Here is a 22475-nt window from a genome sequence, read left to right as displayed (position 1 = left end):
TTCTGACAGTCTGCATTAACACCTAAAACCCGGTATTTACATCATTAAGTCAATTTTGACAATGCAATATTTTATCTAATATGGTTCATATGTAATATTTTAATCGATTATAATCCAATTGAGAGAACACACAGCAGACTATTGTTTTGATTACATTTAATATGTAGCTCTTCTTTTAGATTATCTTACGAGAGTAATATGCTATACATTTACAATAGTCAAGACATAGAAGCAACCAAGATATCCATCGACAGATGAATGGATAAAGAAGATGTGTGTGTGTGTGTATATACACACACACACACACACACACACACACTGGTAGAATGAACTGGGGCTTCCCTGGTGGCGCAGTGGTTGAGAGTCCGCCTGCCGATGCAGGGGACATGGGTTCGTGTCCCGGTCCAGGAAGATCCCACATGCCGCAGAGCGGCTGGGCCCGTGAGCCATGGCCGCTGAACCTGCGCGTCCGGAGCCTGTGCTCCGCAACGGAAGAGGCCACAACAGTGAGAGGCCTGCGTACCGCAAAAAAAAAAAACAAAAACAAAACAAAAGAACATATACACACACACATATATATAAAACTGAACCAGTCTGCTGTACACCAGCAACTAACACAAGATTGTCAATTAAAAAAAAAAAAAGAATAACGTGCTATATAAGAGCACTTTCCCTTGGGCTGGTGAGGTCAGTGCCTTTTGGAATGTGCCAATCCAAGGCATGACATAAAAACACCAGTGAATCAATAGTTTCAAAAGTGTTTCACCTTTCAAAGGCTATCAAAAAGCTTCAGCCCTTATTACAGGAATATGAGCAGAAAAAAAGGCATGTATTTTCCTTAAGATTATAAGGATGATCTCTAACGTGTAATCAAGGTTTAAAAGGATAGATAGGTAACATCAAACTCACTAATAAATCTTAAAATGTATTCCACTCCCAGCTAAAATTTGGCTTCAAGGGTTTAAGATTCGGCTATGAGTATTTAAGATTTTTCTCACACACTTAAAAATACACTTCATTTCTCTTGGGAAAGCTAAAAGCAGGTCAAAATCATGGGCCACAGCTTCTATGAGATGATTAGTGTCACAAAGGAGAAAGTATATACCCAGCCTATTACACTGATCACCTTTCCCAGTGAGAAGTAAATAAGAGAGGTGTACTTCCCCAGCTCATTTCATAGGTGAATAAGATGAAACAAGAAAATTAAGACTTGTGCAAGGTTACACAAGTATAGATGATTATACTTAACTGCATCGCTGCCTCTGGAAAATATTAATTAAAAGCACACAAATAGTGGCCAAATAGCTTTATCTTTTTATTGGACAACATACTGTTTCACAACCATGGTTTATCAACTGCCTTTCAGATCACCTGCCATTTCTGGGCTGGAGCTTGTCTGCTAACCCTATGGTAAGTCCCTTGGGCAGATGAGATAAGATTAACACATTAACACTGAGGTGTTTGGCAAATCTCTAGGGAGATTACTTATTCAGTCAGCTCTATAGCTGCCAAGCCTAACCAGACTTCACTTCATACCATTCAGTCCAGTGGTGCTCAACTATGGTTGCACATTGGAATCACCAGGGATTTAAAAAGTATTGAAGCCTACGACTTACTCCCTGAGATTCTGATTTAATTGCTCTGGGGTGCAAGCCTGGTCATGGGGAGTTTTCCCTTTATATTTTATTACGAAAAAATTTAAATATACATAAAAATTGAAATGTGCATACACCTACCATTCAAATTCAACCATTAACATTTTTATACTTATCATATATTCATCCATCATTTTCTCTATCGATCTATCAAACTATTTTCTTTTTTCAATGATTCATTTCAAAGTAAATGGCAGATATCATATACTTCCTAGCATGAAGAGTTTTTTAAATTCCCCAGGGGAGCCTACTGTGTAGCTAAGGCTGAGAACCACTAATTTAGATGTCAGTGTTTCTACTGAAGTTGGTTTAAGGCAGGTCTAGCCTTATTAGTGGCAAGCTTCCTGCTCTGAGGACACTTTAGGGACAAAACTCACATGGAGTGAAAGAACAGTATCATCTCATGCACAAGTCAATTCTATTGCCTTGCATCTCAATTTCCAGGTTATTTCTTTTTAGGAATGTTATAAAAATTCTGCAAAAAGGAGAACATATGCGATGGAGGGAATCAAGATGGTGGAGTAGGATGATGCTGAGCTCACCCAGCCCTACAAACAAATCAAAAATACATCTATATGTGCAGCAGCTCTCAGTGAAAACAAACTGGAGACTGGCAGAAAGACGTCTACAACCAAGGCTGCAAAGAAAGATCCACAGAGTTTGCTAGGAAGGGAGAAGTGATCAGGTCGGGACCTATGTCCCTAGTAGGGATACAGAAGAGGAGGGGATATCACAGGTTCAGAGATCCTCCCTGGGGATTTTGGGGCTTGAACCACATATTAGGAACCCCAGTCCTGGGGACCAACAATGGAAAGATGAATCCCACTAGCTGGTTTGAAAATCAGTGGGACATACCAGAGAGCTGTAAGAAACTGAGACTCTGCTCCTGAAGAGCGCACACACGCTTGCTTACTCCCAGGAACAAGGTAGAGGAAACAAATTTAAAATGGCCTGGGGCTCTGGCCGGTGTCCCAAGACCACCCCAACAGCTGCCCTAGCCTGCGCGGATGCCAGCTCCAGCCCCTCTTGCTCTGGAGCAGCTCCCCACTAGGTAAAGGCTGCCACTGTCAAGGAGGATAAGCACTTGGGGGAGATGGAGCAGTTCAGACTGGGCCCTGCATCTGAAAAGGGTGAGGGCAATCATTACCAGTGTGTGCAGAAGTGGTGGGGCAGGAGTTACTTGGAACTCCTACTGATGTGCTGGGACCATCCCAGTGCACACCCCAGCCCACACCAGGCACCTACTCTGGACCCTTTTGCTCCGATGCAGCTGCTCACTAGGGCGAAGGCTGCCACTGCTGGAGGGGAGAGGGAGTGCACACTTAAGAGGGAACAAAACCAGCCTCGACCTGACCCTTAGGGCTTCTGCTCCAGCACCTTGATACCTGGCCCTACACTTGATAGGGTGGCTATAGCCATTGAGCATAGGAGAAGTGCCAGCTCACACCTGGCTCTGGCTCTAGCCCCTCTGTCTTTGGAGGGTAGGAGGAGACCCTCCCTACCTCCCACCAAGGTGGTAACTGCCAGCACACCCTGGGGGAAGATGTAACCTGTGCTCACTTCAGATTCAGCTCTCCCAACAAAGCCACTGGACACGAGCAGAGTGCACAGGGACACTCCCACACAAGGACACCCCTTTAAGTTTGGGATAAGTAACTTTTACCTAGAGATACAGAAAGTTAAACAAAATGAGAAGATAAAAGAATTTATTTCAAACAAAAGAACAAAAAACACCCCTGAAAAGACAACTAATGAAATAGAGATAAATAATTTACCAGATATAGAGGTCAAAGCATTAGTAATAAGAATGCTAACTGAACTTGGGAAAAGTATAGATGAACAGAGTAAGAATTTTAACAAGGGACTAGAAAATATAAAAAAGAACCAGTTGGAGCTGAAGATCATAATAACTCAAATGAAAAGTACACTAAAAGGAATTAATAACAGACTAGGAGATACAGAAGAATGCATAAGTAATCAGGAAGATACAATATTGGAAATCCCCAATTCAGAAGAGCAAAAACAAATTTTAAAACAAATTTTAAAAAATGAGGATAGTTGAAGGAACCTCTGGGACAACATTCCCATTTTAGGGGTCCTAGAAGGAGAAAAGCAAGAGAAGGAGGTTAAAAATGTATTTGATGAAATTATGGCTGAAAAAATTTATTCTTGAGGATGAAGAAAGAAACAGATTTCTAAGTATAGAAAGTACAAAGAGTTCCAAATAAGATGAACCTAAAAAGACCCACACCAAGACATATCATAATTAAAATGGCAAAAGTTAACGAGAGAATTGTAGAGGCAGCAAGAAAAAAAAATAAAGAGTAACATACAACGGAACCTCTATAAGGCTATCAGCTGATTTTTCCATAGAAACTTGGCAGGTCAGAAGGGAGTGGCATGATATATTTAAAGTTATTGAAAGGGAAAAACCTACAAGCCAGAATACTCTACCCAGCAAAATTATTATTCAGAATTGAAAGAGAGATGAAGAACTTCTCAGAGAAGCAAAAATTAAGAGAGTTCATCTAACTGATGTTACAAGTGTTAAAGGGTCTTCTCTAAGTGGAAAAGGCTACAACAAGAAGAATTTATAGGAAAGGAAAATCCCACTAGTAAAGGCAAATATAAGGTAAAGGTTGTGGATCAACTACTTAAATAAGCTAGTACAAGATTAAGAGACAAAAATTATAAAATCAACTATAACTACAATAAACAGTTAAGGGATAGACATGAATATGTAAAATATGACATTGAAAACACAAAATGTGGGGGAGGGGAATAAAAAATGTAGCTTTTTAAAAGTGTATAAATGTATCTGAACTTAAATGACTATAGGTTTAAAATAAGCTCTAGGTCAATATATATGAACTCCACAGTAACCACAAGTAAAAAACCTACAATAGATACACAGAAACTAGAGAAAAGAATACAAGGACACCACTAAAGAAAATCATCAAACCACAACGGAAGGAAGTAAAAGAAGATAACAGAGAAGAACTATAAAAAACAACCAGAAAACTAGTGACAAAATAGCAACAAGTACACACTTATCAATAATCACTTTAAATATCAATGGATTAAATGCTCCAGTCAAAAGACATAGGGTGGCTGACTGGATAAAAATGAAGACCCATCTATATGCTGCCTCCAAGAGACTCATCTCAGAGACACACACACAGCCTGAAAGTGAGGGGATGGAAAAAGACAGTTCATGTAAATGGAAGAGGAAAAAAGTGCTGGGGTAGCAATACTCGTATCAGACAAAGTAAACTTTAAAATAAAGTCTATAACAAAAGACAACAAACAGCATTATATAATAATAAAGGGATATGTACAACAATAGGATTAACTTTCATTAACATATATGTACATAATATAGGTGAACCTAATCAGGAGCATCTAAACATATAGAGCAAATATTAACAGACATAAATGGAGAAAATGACAACAATAAAATAATAGTACAGGACTTTAACACTCCACTTGCATCAATGGACAGAAAATCAATAAGGAAACAGTGGTCTTAAATGGCACATTAGACCAGTTGGACTTAATAGATATCTACTGGACTTTACATCCCAAAACAGAAGAATACACATTCTTTTTAAATGCATATGGGGGTTTCCCTGGTGGCACAGTGGTTGGGAGTCCACCTGCCAATGCAGGGGACACAGGTTCGAGCCCTGGCCTGGGAAGATCCCACATGCTACGGAGCAACTAAGCTCATGCGCCACAACTGCTGAGCTTGCGCTCTGGAGCTCGCGTGCCACAACTACTGAAGGCTGCGCACCTAGAGCCCGTGCTCCACAACAAGAGAAGCCACTGCAATGAGAAGCCTGCGCACCGCAATGAAGAACAGCCCCCACGTGCCACAACCAGAGAAAGCCTGCACACAGCAATGAAGACCCAATGCAGCCAAAAATTGAAAAAAAATAAATAAATAAAGTTTAAATGCATATGGAATGTTCTCCAGGATAGATCACATGCTAGGCCATAAAACAAGTCTCAACAAATTTAAGAGAACAGAAATTATATCAAGCATTTTTTTCTGAACACAATGGTATGTAACTAGAAATCAACTACAGGAAGAAAAATGGGAAAACCACAAACATGTGGAGACTACACAACATGATATTAAAACCTATGGGTAGGTAAAGAAATCAAAGAGGAAATCAGAAAATACCTTGAAACAAATGAAAATAAAAACACAACTTGCCAAAATCTACAAGATGCAGCAAAAACAGTCCTAAGAGGGAAGTTTATGGCAACACAGGACTACCTCAAGAAAAAAGAAAAATTACAAATGAACAACCTAACACACCATCTAAAGGAATTAGAAAAAGAATAAAGCCCAAAGTCAGCTAAAGGAAGGAAATAATAAAGATCAGAGAGGAAATAAATGAAAAGGAGACTAAAAAAAAAACACCAATAGAAAAGATCAATGAAACTAAGAGCTGGTTTTTTGAAAAGATAAATAAAATCAATAAGCCTTTAGCCAGGCTCTTTAAGAAAAAATGACAGAGGACACAAATGAACAAAATAATAACTGAAAGAGGAGAAATTGCAACTGATATCACAAAAAAACATCAGAAGAGAATACTATGAACAGCTATATGCCAACAAACTGGACAACCTAGAAGAAATGGATAAATTTCTAGAAACATACAATCTTCCAAGACTGAATGAGGAAGAAAGAGATAATCTGAACAGACTGATCACTAGTAGTGGAATTGAATTAGTAATCAAAAAACTCCCAGCAAACAAAAGTCCAGGACCTGACAACTTCACAGGGAAATTCTATCAATAACAAACATATAAAGAAGAGCTGATACCTATCCTTCTCAAACTACTCCAAAAAACGGAAGAGGAGGGAACACTGCCAAATTCATTCTATGAGCCCACAATTATCCTGATACCAAAATCAGACGAAGACACCACAAAAAAAGAGAAAATTACAGGCCAACATCTCTGATGAATATAGTTGCAAAAATCCTCAACAAAATATTAGAAAACTGAATTCAACAATTATAAAAAGGATTATATACCGTGATCAAGAGGGATTTATTCCAGGGATGCAAGGATGGTTTAATACCTACAAATTGATAAATGTGAAACACCACATTAACAAAAGAAAGGATAAAAATCACATGATCATCTCAACAGATGTAGAAAAAGCATTTGACAAAATTCAACAACCATTCATGATACCAACTTTCATCAAAGTTGGTATAGATGAAACATATCTCGACATAAATAAAGGCCATTTATGACAAACCCACAGCTAACATCATACTCAATGTTGGAAAGCTGAAAGCTTTTCCTCTAAAATCAGGAACAAGACAGGATGCCTACTCTTCCCATTTATATTTAACACAGTATTGGAAGTCCTAGACACAGGAATCAGACAAGAAAAAGAAACAAAAGGCATCAAACTGGAAGGGAAAAGGTAAATCTGTCACTATTTGCAGATGACATTATACTTATATATAAAACCCTAAAATCTCCACCAAAGAACTATTAGAATAAATTAATTCAGTAAAGTTGCAGGATACAAGATTAATATACAGAAATCTGTTGCTTTTCTATACTCTTATGATGAACAATCAAAAAGAGAAAGCAAAACAATCCTGTTTAAAATCACACCAAAAGAATAAAATACCTAGGAATGATCTTAACCAAGAAGGTGAAAGACCTATACTCTCCAAAACTATAAAACACTGGTGAAGGAAATAAAAGATGATATAAGGAAATGGAAAGATATCCCATGTTCACAGAAATTTTGGTAAAATGTCCATACTACACAAAGCAATCTACAGATTTAATGCAATCCCTATCAAAATACCCATGACATTTTTCACAGAACTAGAATAATCATAAAATTTATATTGAACCACAACAGATCCTGAATAGCCAAAGCAATCCTGAGAAAAATGAACAAAGTTGGAATTAACATATTCTCCCTGACTTCTGACTATATTACAAAGCTACAGTAATCAAAATAGTATGGTACTGGAATAAAAAGAGACACATAGATCAATGGAAAAAAAACAGAGAGTCCAGAAAGAAAACCACACATATATGGTCAATTATTTTACAACAAAGGAACCAAGAATATACAATGGGAAAAAGGTAGTCTCTTCAATAAACTGTGTTGGGGAAATTGGACAGGCAGTTGCCAAAGAAAGAAAATGGACCACTAACTTATACCATTTACAAAAATTAACTTGAAATGGATTAAAGACTTGAATGTAAGACCTGAAACCACAAAACTCCTAGAAGAAAACACAGAACACTCTTTGACATACATTGTAGCAATCTTTCTTTGGTTCTGTCTCCTAAGGCAAAGGAAACAAAAGCAAAAATAAAACAAATGGGACCTAATTAAGCTTAAAAGCTTTTGCACAGCAAAGAAAACCATTGGCAAAATGAAAAGACAACCTACTGAGTGGAACAAAATGTTTGCAAATGTAATGACTGATAAGGGTTTAATATCCAAACTATATAAACAGCTCATACAACTCAATATCAAAAAACCCAAACACCCCAATTAAAAAAATGGTCAGAAAACCTGAATACACATTTCTTCAAAGAAGATGTACAGAGGGCCAACACACACATGAAAAGATGCTCAACATTGCTTATCATCAGGGAAATGCAAATCAAAACCACAATGAGATATCGCCTCACACCTGTCAGAATGGCTATCATCAAAAAGACCACAAATAACAAATGTTGGCAAGGATGTGGAGAAAAGAGAACCCTAGTGCAATGTTGGTGGGAATGTAAATTGTTGCAGCCATGTGGGAAACAGTATGGAGGTTCCTCAAAAAACTAAAAACAGAACTACCATATAATCCAGCAATTTCTCCCAAGTATATATCGGGAGTAAATGAAAATACTAATTCAAAAACCCCACTGTTCAATAATAGTGGGGGACTTTAACACCTCACTTACACCAATGGACAGATCATCCAAACAGAAAATTAATAAGGAAACACAAGCATTAAATGACACAACAGACCAGATAGATTTAATTGATATTTATAGGACATTCGAACCAAAAACAGCAGATTACACTTTCTTCTCAAATGCGCATGGAACATTCTTCAGGATAGATCACATCTTGGTTCACAAATCAAGCTTCAGTAAATTTAAGAAAATTGAAATCATATCAAGCATCTTTTCTGAGCAAAACGCTATGAGATTACACATCAATTACAGGGAAAAATACATAAAAAACAGAAACACATGGAGGCTAAACAATACGTTACGAAATAGCCAAGAGAGATCACTGAAGAAATCAAAGAGGAAATCAAAAAATACCTAGAGAAAATGACAATGAAAACACGACGATCCAAAACCTATGGGATGCAGCAAAAGCAGTTCTAAGAGGGAAGTTTATAGTAATACAATCCCACCTCAAGGAACAAGAAACATCTCAAATAAACAATGTAACCTTACACCTAAAGGAACTAGAGAAAGAACAACAAACAAAACCCAAAGTTAGCAGAAGGAAAGAAATCATGAAGATCCAGAGCAGAAATAAATGAAATAGAAACAAAGAAAACAACAGCAAAGATCAATAAAACTAAAAGCTGGTTCTTTGAGAAGATAAACAAAATTGATAAACCATTAGCGAGACTCATCAAGAAAAGGAGGGAGAGGACTCAAATCAATAAGATTAGAAATGAAAAAGGAGAAGTTACAACAGACACCGCAGAAATACAAAGTATCCTAAGAGACTACTACAAGCAACTCTATGCCAATAAAATGGACAACCTGGAAGAAATGGACACATTCTTCGAAAGGTATAACCTTCCAAGTCCGAACCAGGAAGAAATAGAAAATATGAACAGACCAATCACAAGTAGTGAAATTGAAACTGTGATTAAAAATCTTCCAACAAACAAAAGTCCAGGACCAGATGGCTTAACAGGTGAATTCTTTTTTTTTTTTTTTTTTTTTTTTTTGCGATTCACGGGCCTCTCACTGTTGTGGCCTCTCCCGGGGCACAAACCTGTGTCCCTTGCATCGGCAAGCGGACTCTCAACCACTGCGCCACCAGGGAAGCCCCTTAACAGGTGAATTCTATCAAACATGTAGAGAAGAGCTAACGCCCATCCTTCTCAAACTCTTCCAAAAATTGCAGAGGAAGGAACACTCCCAAACTCATTCTATGAGGCCACCATCACCCTGATATCAAAACCAGACAAAGATACTACGAAAAAAGAAAATTACAGACCGATATCACTGATGAATATAGATGCAAAAATCCTCAACAAAGTACTAGCAAACAGAATCCAACAACACATTAAAAGAGTCATACACCATGATCAAGTGGTATTTATCCCAGGGATGCAAGGATTCTTCAATATACCCAAATCAATCAACGTGATACACCATAGTAAAAGTCTGAAGAATAAAAACCATATGATCATCTCAACAGATGCAGAAAAAGCTTCTGACAAAATTCAACACCCATTTATGATAAAAACTCTTCAGAAAGTGGGCATAGAGGGAACCTACCTCAACAAAATAAAAGCCATATATGACAAACCCACAGCAAACATCATTCTCAATGGTGAAAAACTGAAAGCATTTCCTCTAAGATCAGGAACAAGGATATCCACCCTCACCATTATTATTCAATGTAGTTTTGGAAGTCCTAGCCACAGCAATCAGAGAAGAAAAAGAAATAAAAGGAATACAAATTGGAAAAGAAGTAAAGCTGTCACTGTTTGCAGATGACATGATACTATATATAGAGAATCCTAAAGATGCCACCAGAAAACTACTAGAGCTAATCAATGAATTTGGTGAAGTTGCAGGATACAAAATTAATGCACAGAAATCTCTTGCACTCCTATATACTAATGATGAAAAATCTGAAAGAGAAATTAAGGAAACACTCCCATTTACCACTGCAACAAAAAGAATAAAATACCTACGAATAAACCTACCTAGGGAGACAAAAGACCTGTATGCAGAAAACTATTAAGACACTGATGAAAGAAATTAAAGATGATACCAACAGATGGAGAGATATACCATGTTCTTGGATTGGAAGAATCAATATTGTGAAAATGACTATACTACCCAAAGCAATCTACAGATTCAACACAATCCCTATCAAATTACCACTGGCATTTTTTACAGAACTAGAACAAAAAATCTTAAAATTTGTATGGAGACACAAAAGACCCCGAATAGCCAAAGCAGTCTTGAGGGAAAAAAACGGAGCTGGAGGAATCAGACTCCCTGACTTCAGACTATACTACAAAGCTACAGTAATCAAGACAATATGGTACTGGCACAAAAACAGAAATATAGATCAATGGAACAAGATAGAAAGCCCAGAGATAAACCCATGCACCTATGGTCAACTAATCTACCACAAAGGAGGCAAAGATATACAATGGAGAAAAGACAGTCTCTTCAATAAGTGTTGCTGGTAAAACTGGACAGCTATATGTAAAAGAATAAACTTAGAACACTCCCTAACACCATACACAAAAATAAACTCAAAATGGATTCGAGACCTAAATGTAAGACCGGACACTATAAAACTCTTAGAGGAAAACCTAGGCAGAACACTCTTTGACATAAATCACAGCAAGATCTTTTTTGACCCACCTCCTAGAGAAATGGAAATAAAAACAAAAATAAACAAATGGGACCTAATGAAACTTAAAAGCTTTTGCACTGCAAAGGAAACCATAAAGAAGACAAGACCACCCTCAAAATGGGAGAACAAATCAACAGACAAAGGACTAATCTCCAAAATATATAAATAGCTCATGCAGCTCAATATTAAAAAAACAAACAACCGAATCCAAAAATGGGCAGAAGACCTAAATAGACATTTCTACAAAGAAGACACAGATGGCCAAGAAGTTCATGAAAAGCTGCTCAACATCACTAATTATTAGAGAAATGCAAATCAAAACTACAATGACGTATCACCTCACACCAGTCTGAATGGCCATCATCAAAAAATCTACAAACAACAAATGCTGGAGAGGGTGTGGTAAAAGGGAACCCTCTTGCACTGTTGGTGGGAATGTAAATTGATACAGCCACTGTGGAGAACAGTATGGCGGTTCCTTAAAAAACTAAAAATAGAATTACCAGGTGATCCAGCAATCCCACTACTGGGCATATACCCAGAGAAAACCATAATTCAAAAAGACACATGCACCCCAATATTCACTGCAGCACTATTTACAATAGCCAGGTCATGGAAGCAACCTAAATGCCCATCGACAGACGAATGGATAAAGATGTGGCACATATATAAAATGGAATATTACTCAGCCATAAAAAGGAACGAAATTGGGTCATTTGTAGAGACGTGGATGGACTTGGAGACTGTCATACAGAGTGAAGTAAGTCAGAAAGAGAAAAGCAAATACCGTATATTAACACATATATGTGGAACCTAGAAAAATGGTACAGATGGGCTTCCCTGGTGGCGCAGTGGTTGAGAGTTGGCCTGCTAATGCAGGGGACATGGGTTCGAGCCCTGGTCTGGGAAGATCCCGCGTGCTGTGGAGCAACTAGGCCCGTGAGCCACAACTACTGAGCCTGCGCGTCTGGAGCCTGTGCCCCACAACAAGAGAGGCCGCGATAGTGAGAGGCCCGCGCACTGCGATGAAGAGTAGCCCCCGCTTGCCATAACTAGAGAAAGCCCTCAAAAAAAAAAAAAAAAAGGTACAGATGAACCAGTTTGCAGGGCAGGAATAGAGACACAGATGTAGAGAACAAACATATAGACACCAAGGGGGGAAAGCAGCTGGGGGGGGGGGTGGTAAAAAAAAAAAAAAAGAATTCTTTTTTACACTTCAAAAAGTTAAACATCGTCCTGAATAGGAAAATCTACCCAGAGAGTAAATTAGTGGTTGGCAAACGCTAGGGGAAGGCGAGAATGGGGAATGACTGCTAGTGGGTACAGGGTTTCTTTTTGTCACGATGAAAATGTTCTGGCATTAGACAGTGGTAGTGATTCCACAACTTTGTGAATGTACTATAAACCACTAAATTGTACACTTTAAACGTGAATTATATCTCAATAAACCCATTATTTTAGGGGGGGGAAAAAAAACCAACGTTCATAGCAGCATTATTTACAATAGCCAAGATATGGAATCAACCTAAGAGTCTATCAACAGATGACTGGATAAAGAAGATGTGAGAATATATATATATATTCTCTCTCTCTATATATATATACACATATGTGCATGTATATATATACACACACACAGATATATATATATATAGAGAGAGAGAGAGAGAGAGAGAGGGAGAGAGAGAGAGAGAGAATATTATTCAGCCATAAAAAGGAATGAAATCTTGCCATTTGCAACAACATGGATGGACCTGAAAGGTATTGTACTTAGTGAAATAAGTCAGACAAAGAAAGACAAATATTATATGTTAACACTTATATGTGGAATCTAAAGAATAAAACAAAGCAATGAAAATAACAAAACAGAGACAGACCCACAGAAATAGAGAATAAACTACTGGTTATCAGTGGGGGGAAGGAAGGTGGGAGGGGCAAAACAGGGGTAGGGGATTAAGAGGTACAAACTACTATGTATAAAATAAATAAGCTACAAGGACTGATTGTTCAGTACAGGGAATATAGCCAATATTTTATAATAACTTTAAATGGAATATGATCTATAAAGTATTGAGACACTCTGTTGTACACCTGAAACTAATGTAATACTGTAAATCATCTATACTTCAATAAAGAGAGAGAGAGAACATAGGCTTTCTACATTGGCAGCAAATGACCATGCATAAAATAATTATAATAAAGTTTTATACTGTCACAGAATGAGCCTTGGCTTCACAATTTTAGGTTTCAGTATTATATTATAGGTGTGTAGATAGAAGTCACCTGGATTTGAATGAGGGACCAAACTTAGGGAGGCTTAAAAACTTGTCCAAAGTTATAGAATTAGTAAATGACAGAGCTAAGTCCTCTCAAAATCCAGCAAAATTTAGCTTGACAACTGGCATTAAAAAATTAGAAAACAAAAATCAAAAAATGAAATCTCATACCTGTAGTCTTCCCTTTTCATAGGCCAGTTTATTTTTACTCTCAGTAATTTTTCCCAAGACATTTTCCACCTGCTGTTGGGCAAGCTGATAAAGCAAACACAGGTATCAGTACCTCTAGGCATAGAATGAATAATCATTTTCTTTCTTAAACAAGTATTTATACCCTTTCTATTTCTAAAGTAATGAATCCAGGATTCATATTTATTCGCTATTGCTACCTCTTAGTCTGTCTTTAGACAGCTGATCATAGTGTAATATGAAACATGTAGAGAGACTGCTAATGAAAATATGAGTGCCTTAGGACTCACAGTTGTTCTTTGTTTCCTAATTCTCTTTTTGCTATGTCAAGTATTCCCTTGTAGTTGCAACCTAACCCAGATGTGGGGTGGTTTTATCAGTGGTTGCAGATATGCAATTTGTGGATTATATGCGGTCGGCCCTCTGTATCCACAGGTTCCACATCCACTGGTTAAACCAACTGTGGATCAAAAATATTCAGGAAAAATAAATTTCCAGTAAGTTCCAAAAAACAAAACTTGAATTTGCCACACATGGGCAACTGACAACTATTTAAATAGCATTACATTGTGTTAGGTATTATAAGTAATCTAGAGATGATTTAAAGTGTATGGAAGGATGTGCATAGATTATATGCAAATATCACACCATTTTATATAAGGGACTTGAGCATCCACAGATTTTGGTATCTGGAGGGTCCTGGAACCAATCCCCCATAGTTACTGAAGGATGATTGTACTTATTTAAGACAATGGGAGCTACAAATGATCACAACCATTTGGTCAATAGCAGACACCTCAGTTACCATAGTAAAAGGCAGTAAAAAAAGAAAAAAACAAAAGAAATGTTTGTCGGAAACTCCAACATTGTTTGATCAAGTACTCAACACAATGTTACCTAGGACAAACATTACTGAAGTCTCTATATTTCATGAAATTACGTATTTAATCATTCAAACAGCCTTTAATAATGAGTTATTTTTTTTCCCTCAGACTTTGTCAGAGGAAGTAACTATAAAATAGTTTTCTCTTGATTAAATTTTGAACCTTACTGGTACTTCAGGAACACTATTAGTGACTGAATATAGAAGTTTTCACTTTCCATAATCAATTTCAGTGTTACATCTTAATAACAGGAAATACTGATATTTGCCATATGTCAAAATCATCTTCATAAGTCCATTGTAGGAATAATACACACACAAGCAGATGTGACTAAGAACACGAATTCTTAATCACATAGGCCAACCAGCTGCACTATGGGTCATTTCCAGTAAATTTTAAGTTCAAAGTCTTAATAATGTTGGTAAATATCCTAAGTTGACATAATCACTATTTCTGCTTTACATTTGCTTAATTTGTGAATAACAGAACAAAAGGGCCTTTTCAGCATTTAAAGCCAAAGAATTTAGATTTTTGTTTTATATTCAACTTTGGGCTAGTCTGTAAAGATGAAACCATGTATATTGGGATATTAATTTACACAAGAGACACTCCTCACTATCTCCAACATTGTTACAGCTATTCTTTACTCATCTCTTTGTAGTGCACTTTATTTCATTTTAAATATTGTGAATATTTTCCAAATAAAAGTAAAAACACATTCCAAACTAGATTACTGTATAACATGTAACTCATTTCTTCCTGTTCAAAATATTTTCATGATAGCATATATTCTGTTAAGAGGTCACATTAATCTGGAGCATTGTTTTCTCCTTGGTAGTTGTCTTGGCTAGAAAAATTAAGCCATTTTAGACATTCTAGACTTGATAAAAACCTATGGAAAAATTATAAGTAGTGATTAGTCCCACTGTAAAATTATGCACATTCATTTTAAAATTTATACCCAATATTAGATCAGTGGGTAATTAACTATTATGGCTATCTAGGCATTTGTCCTATCAGATCAATATTTATTTCATACCTACTTATACATATTCATACTTCTGGTTTTTTAAAGTTTCACTTTTTCAAAAAAAGTTTTTTAAATAGATCTTTATTGGAGTATAATTGCTTCACAATACTGTGTTAGTTTCTGTGTTAGTACAACAAACTGAATCAGCCATATGCATACATATGTCCCCATATCCCCTCTCTCTTGAGCCTCCCTCCCACCCTCCCTATTCCACCCCTCTAGGTCATCGCAAACCACCGATCTGATCTCCCTGTGCTATGCTGCCGTTTTCCCACTAGCTATTTTGGTAGTGTATATATGTCGATGCTACTCTCACTTTGCCCCAGCTTCCCCCTCCCACCCTGTCCCCTCCCACCTCAAGTCCATTCTCTATGTCTGCATTTTTCTTTAAAGGAACTAATTTATTTATTTTGGCTGTGTTGGCTCTTCACTGCTGCGCGTGGGCTTTCTCTAGTTGCGCTGAGTGGGGGCCACTCTTCCTTGCGCTGCGCGGGCCTCTCATTGTGGTGGCCTCTCCCGTTGCAGAGCACAGGCTCCAGGCACGCAGGCCTCAGCAGCTGTGGCACACGGCCTCAGTAGTTGTGGCTTGCAGGCTCCAGAACAGGGCCCAGATGCTCCGCGGCATGTGGGACCTTCCCAGACCAGAGCTCGAACCTGTGTCCCCCGCATTGGCAGGCAGATTCTCAACCACTGAGCTACCAGGGAAGTCCCTCTATGTCTACATCTTTATTCCTGTCTTGCAACTAGGTTCCTCAGTACCATTTTTTTTTTTTTTCTCTTAGATTCCATATATATGTGTTAACATATGGTATTTGTCTTTCTCTTCCTGACTTATTTCACTCTGTATGACAGACGCTAGGTCCATTCACTTTTAATCGTTGTGTGTTGCTCCCACTAAAGCAAAGGGAAATATTTTTTTAAAGCATTCAGACCAATAAAGTATTGGTTTCAAAATAACCTAAGGAAAATGTAGACTGCTATCAATAAATAGGAGGCTAGTAATAATATATTATCGTAACATTAGTCATCAATTAATTTTCTGTCTGTGGAAGACATACAGTCCTCCTTTACCACAATATTTTTCATTTTGGAAACTATGATGTAAAATCATCCCATGAATGCAACATTTGGGATTATGTTTTGATCAAGCCTTCAGCGGAAAATATATCACAAGGATGGCCAATAATGCTACAAAAACAAAGCTACACCATAACCATAAAAGCTGAATTATTTAAAACTTAAAATTCAGTTCCAAGTCCTATAAATCAAAGTGCCCAATGTGTTGCAAAATGTAGGTATAGCTTACAAAAAGTCAAGAGCCAGATTTAACCAAAAATATGCTAGCTATTACAAATAAAAACACTCAAAAATAACTTTGCTTGCCTTCTTGGAATGTGGAAGGCTTTTTATTTTTTTAAATAACTTGGGTCTCTCATAAAATGTGTCCAAAATTTTTTCAAATAATGGCACTTTTTTCCTCAATAAAATTCCCTCTTTTAGGCAAAGGCATAAAGAATTCTATTACTCTTTCAAATACACTTTTAAAATAATTTCCCCTTTTTGCCACCAAAGAAAACACTAATGCACTGGTAAGTGAAAACTAAGAAAAATCAAAATGTGATACTGTTTGACACAAAGTCACTTTATTTAAATTTATGACAAACAAAAATAAATTGTTCCAGTTGCTAAAGGAAAGTAGATGGTAAGGCAGTAACTTAAATTACTGTTTTCAGATTATTTAAATAGGCCCTGTACTTAAGAAAATTGATGGAACACCAGAAATTAGAGGGAGACCACTTAAATGAGTGAATATCTCAGATTCTGAGTTGTGGAATGCAGAACTCAATGTAACCTTTGCTTAAATAATCTTGGCAATATACTATAAAGATTATTAATATACAGAGCAAAACAGAAACTGGAGTATCACCTGAGAAACAGCATACAAAGAAAAATGCTAATGGTTAGAATATACATTTTAACTCAAGCACAAAAACATCACTCCTTGGAAAAGCAGGAAGCTAACACAGAAAGAATTATCTTAAGATATGAAAGGTAGGTTGATAAGGATCAACAGTAAGCCACAAAGTGATTTCTAAAATAATTTTAAACATCTGGGTAAGCTCTAAAAGTTAGCAGAAGCTGTTAGAAGGATACATAAAACCAAGAGATAGTAGCATCTTGGTAAAGCTGTTTTATAAGTAGATTGTTAAGTAGGAATTTTATTCAAAATGTTTATTTAACAACCAGTATGACATAGGCCCCCGCAAATGGAACCAACTCTGTCACCCTCACAAGTATACACTGACTGAATGCCACCCTAGTTTTGAGAAATACTACATTTAATACATTGTTTAATTTCAAGTCATTATAATCCTAGTTGTGTATGCAACTAATTCTACTTCTGTCTGGTGCTACCATTTGAAAATGTGTGTTTAAAATACAAATGAGAAGTGGGGCAAATAGTCATTTAACTTGAATCCAGGAATAATAACTTTTTCACATTTGGATCTTTTCTCATTGCATTTCCCTGCATGACTGCCTGTGGTAACGGACTTAAATTACACCATCATTCATAGCAAACAGACTTGTGGTTGCCAAGGGGGAGGGGAGAATGGGGGAGGGAGGGAGTGGGAGTTTGGGGTTAGCAGATGCAAACTATTATATATAGAATATATAAACAACAAGGTCCTACTGTATAGCACAGGGAACTATATTCAATATCCTGTGATACACCACAATGGAAAAGAATATTTAAAAATATAAAAGTATAACCAAATCACTTTGCTGTACAGCAAACATTAACACAACATTGTAAATCAACTATATTTCAATAAAAAATTTTAAAAATTACACAGTCATTAAAGTCTGAAATTGCAAACATAAACCTAAAATTAGGAAGTGTGAGAAAAAGAAGAAATGATATTTATACAAGTATACTGTATATGCTGGCCCTGTGAGGGGCACTTTACTCACAGTATGACATTTAATCCTCACAGCCTGGTAAGACAGACATGACCCTCTTTGTGCTCTACTGAATCAACATTTCTTAAACACTTATTATGTATTAGGCGCTGTGGTAGGCAAGAGAGTATACAGATGAGTAACTACTCTTCTTGCATTAGAAGAGAGTGAAGGCAGATACATAAGCAGGTCAATTTCTAACTTAGTAGTTAGAAATGTAGTAACTATTTTGATATGGGTATGCACAGTAGAACCCCACAGTTAGGGGAGATCCCCTTGGCGCTGAAGGCCATAGAGGTTAAGAACTTGCCCAGGTCACACAGTAAATGGAGCCAAGTATTGTAACCAGGTCTGAATTTAAATCTGTGGTGTGGCATACACAACACACTCATATGTATATCTCTAAAAATCAGTAAGAGGTTATACTGGAGGGTAGTTTTTATTGAGAATTTCAAGTGTTAATTCTCAAAGAACAAAAATATACTGCCGGCATTGAATGGCAATAGGTTTAATAACATTGCTCGGATTGAAAAAAGAAAAAAAAAAGTTCTTACCTCTCAAGACTCATACAGCCAAGTGAAGCACTTCCAGGCAGGCTTGGTCAGAGAAGGTTCTATGCATAGACATATAAGCTGGAATTGAGGTATGGGATATCACTGGGAGACCTTAATCAAGAGGTGCTGTGGACAGGCAAGAATCAACATTGAGCAAATCACTTGCAAGACCCGTCAAAGTCACTAATAGGATAAGGCCACAGTCCTGCTCACTGGCAGTAGAGACATGAAAGAATCATGCAGACTGAGATATGGTCTTCCAGAGAGACCCAAACCAGGTGGGTGGATAAGCCCAGCTGAGGCCTGGCCAACAGGAAAGGACATGGATGAATCTTTAATCTTGGGGGAGGGAGGCATGGTTTGAGACAGTACCAGGAATTAGAGCTAATGCACCTTGCTGCTCTGATAGGAACTTATAAGCTTTCTTCTGAGACAGACAGTTGAGATACTAGGAATTCAATAAATGTTAGCAATGCTCTATGTGCTTTACATGTATTAACTTACTTAACCTCAACAACCTCCTAATAATAGTATGATTATCCCCATTTTGACAGATTAAGAAACTCAGGCTCCGAGAGGTTAAGGATCACACGCAAGGTCATAGACAAAATTGAAACATAGATAGTCTGGCTCTAAAGCCACGAAAATGTAAGAGTATTTATACATATATTTTTAATTTTTATTTATTTATTTTTGGCTGTATGGGGTCTTCGTTGCTACACACGGGCTTTCTCTAGTTGCAGTGAGCGGGGGCTACTCTTCATTGGGGTGCATGAGCTTCTCATTGCGGTGGCTTCTCTTTGTTGCAGAGCACAGGCTCTAGGCACGTGGGCTTCAGTAGTTGTGGCACGAGGGCTCAGCAGTTGTGGCTCGCGGGCTCTAGAACGCAGGCTCAGTAGTTGTGGCGCACGGGCTTAGTTGCTCTGTGGCATGTGGGATCTTCCTGGACCAGGGCTTGAACCCGTGTCTCCTGCATTGGCAGGCAGATTCTTAACCACTGCACCACCAGGGAAGTCCCAGGATTTCGATTTAGTCTCTGTAATTTTTTATAGTTGAAGTAATGAGCAGCTTATGACAGAGTTTGAAAGAATTTAGTTCCGATTAAGGCAGACTTCACATCAGCGCCTTCTTTGGAATTTTGAAAGATGATTTGCATGTTATAGAAGCAATGGCTAATTCTTTCTCAAGTATTCAGAAGCACATGGGAAACTTATTAGCTGTTTAACATAACAATCATCTCTTTAAATCTCCTTCACCTGGAGATGTTTTAAGACTCCTACCATTTATTTGTAATGGATTGACCTTGTCAAATAGCTTTTAGGAATCCAACTTACTATTGATTTCCTAATGGATGGAACTGTCAGAAAGAGAAAAAAATACAAGTTTGTTCCTCACAATTTATGGAAAAGAAAATATTTTAAAACGTTAGAAATATTGGTGCTTTTCAGCATTATAGATACTCTGTGTAGGCAGACATTTAAAGGCTGTCTTAAACTCTTGTTTTCCTAAATCCTCTATTGTCTGAATACCATAGGGCTCTCTGACATATTTAGCCTGCATTATTCAGACTTGTGATAATTATCAAAAAAAAAAAAAAAAAAGAAGAAGGAAACCCATCTCCTGATTTCTGATTGTTTTTTAAAACTCATAGTCATTAATTGCTACTTTAGACTGACTTTTAATACCCCCAATGGTAATCAGAAGTTGCTTGCTCAAGTTCTAGGGAAGCAATTTGATCTGCCAGTTGCTTATTCTTTTCCTCTAGAGTCTGCAGGTTGCAGGTTAATGCATCTATGTCTACCTTTAGACGAAAAAAGAGAAAAGAATTCTATGCCAGATCCAAAAATATTATATTGTTTTTAAAATGACATTTTTAACTGTAAAATAAATGGCATCTTATGAATATGTTTCACTGCTTTTTAGTTGTCTTTAGCCGGAGAGTTATTACAAATTGCATAGTGTACATTTACTAGAAGTGAAAGTCCTTCTGGTACTTGGTACTTATTTATATATTAACTCAAGCATATAAATATAGATGCAAAAATACTCCAAAAAATATTAGCAAAATGAATCCAGCAATATATAAAAGGATAACAAATCAGGACTAAGTGTAGTTTATTCCAGTAATACAAGGCTTGTTCAACATTCAAAATTAATTACTATAATTCACCACATCAATAGGCTATACAAGAAAAACCATATGACCATCTCAGTAGACACACACAGAAAAAGCATTTCACAAAATTCAAATTAATTTATGATAAAAACCCAGTAACCTAGAAATGAAAGGGAACCATCTCTATGTGATAAATTATGTCTGTAAAAACCTACAACTAGTATCAGTATTGGTGGAAGACTGAATGTTTTCCCCTAAGACTGGGAAAAAGGCAAGGATATCTGCTTTTGCCATTCCTATTCAGTATCATACGGGAGGCCTTAGCTGGTGCAACAAGGTAAGAAAAAGTAATAAAAAGCATAGAAATTGGAAAGGGAGAAATAAAACTGTCTCTACTTACAACAGACATGATAGTCTACATAGGAAATCCCAAAGAATCTACAAAAGAAATCCTAGAATGAGTTTAGTAAGGTTGAAGGATACAAGGTCAAATCAATTGTATTTCTATATATTAGCAACAAACAATTGGAAACTGATATTTCTTAAAAGTTCCATTTATAACAGTACCAAAATCCATGAAATTCTTAGGTACAAGTCTAAGAAAAAAATATGTCCAATATTTGACATGCTGAAAATTACAGTATGCTGACAAGATAAATCAAAAGCCTAAATAAAATGGTGAGACTTACTGTGTCCCTGTATTAGGAAGATACAATATTGCTAAGATGTCAATTCTCTTTAATCCCAACTTAAATTGTGTGGGATAATTTACCAGTGTCCACCCTTTGGTGGGGTCTAGACTGTGAAGCTAAAAAAAAAATGCCCTGTAAGAAATGCTAAAGGGAGCTCTTCAGGCTGAAATAAAAGGGGATTAGATAATAACTGGAATCCACATAAAGAAATAAAGGGTACCAGAAAATGTAGCGACATAGGTACATGTAGAAGACATATAAATATGTAGTTTTTGTTTGTAACTCTGTTATGTATAAATCAAAAATATATAATAAAAGAAAGGTTAAGGGAATTAAAATAGTGCACCAGAAATATCTACTTAACACAAAGGAAGGCAGTACTGGAGAAACAGAGGAACAAATATCACATAAAACATACAAAAAAATAGTAAAGTAGCAGATGTAAATCCTACCTTATGGGTAATTATGTTAAATATTAATGGATTAAACA

The 22475-nt window shown here is 36.9% G+C and overlaps 1 protein-coding gene across 1 annotated transcript in view; it reads right to left on the bottom strand.

The window, feature by feature from the left end:
- The window catches only part of CCDC150 (coiled-coil domain containing 150), a 93240-nt gene that overhangs the window by 28592 nt on the left and 42173 nt on the right, over positions 1–22475 (bottom strand). The window contains 1 exon segment of the mRNA XM_033400328.2: positions 13731–13814. Within this exon segment, the coding sequence (XP_033256219.1) occupies positions 13731–13814 (84 nt within the window).

The sequence above is a fragment of the Orcinus orca genome, chromosome 7 (genome assembly GCF_937001465.1).
Source record: "Orcinus orca chromosome 7, mOrcOrc1.1, whole genome shotgun sequence".
NCBI classification, from domain to species: Eukaryota; Metazoa; Chordata; class Mammalia; order Artiodactyla; family Delphinidae; genus Orcinus; species Orcinus orca.
Note: the sequence above shows the minus strand (reverse complement) of the source record. Positions and strands in the feature narration are given on the sequence as shown.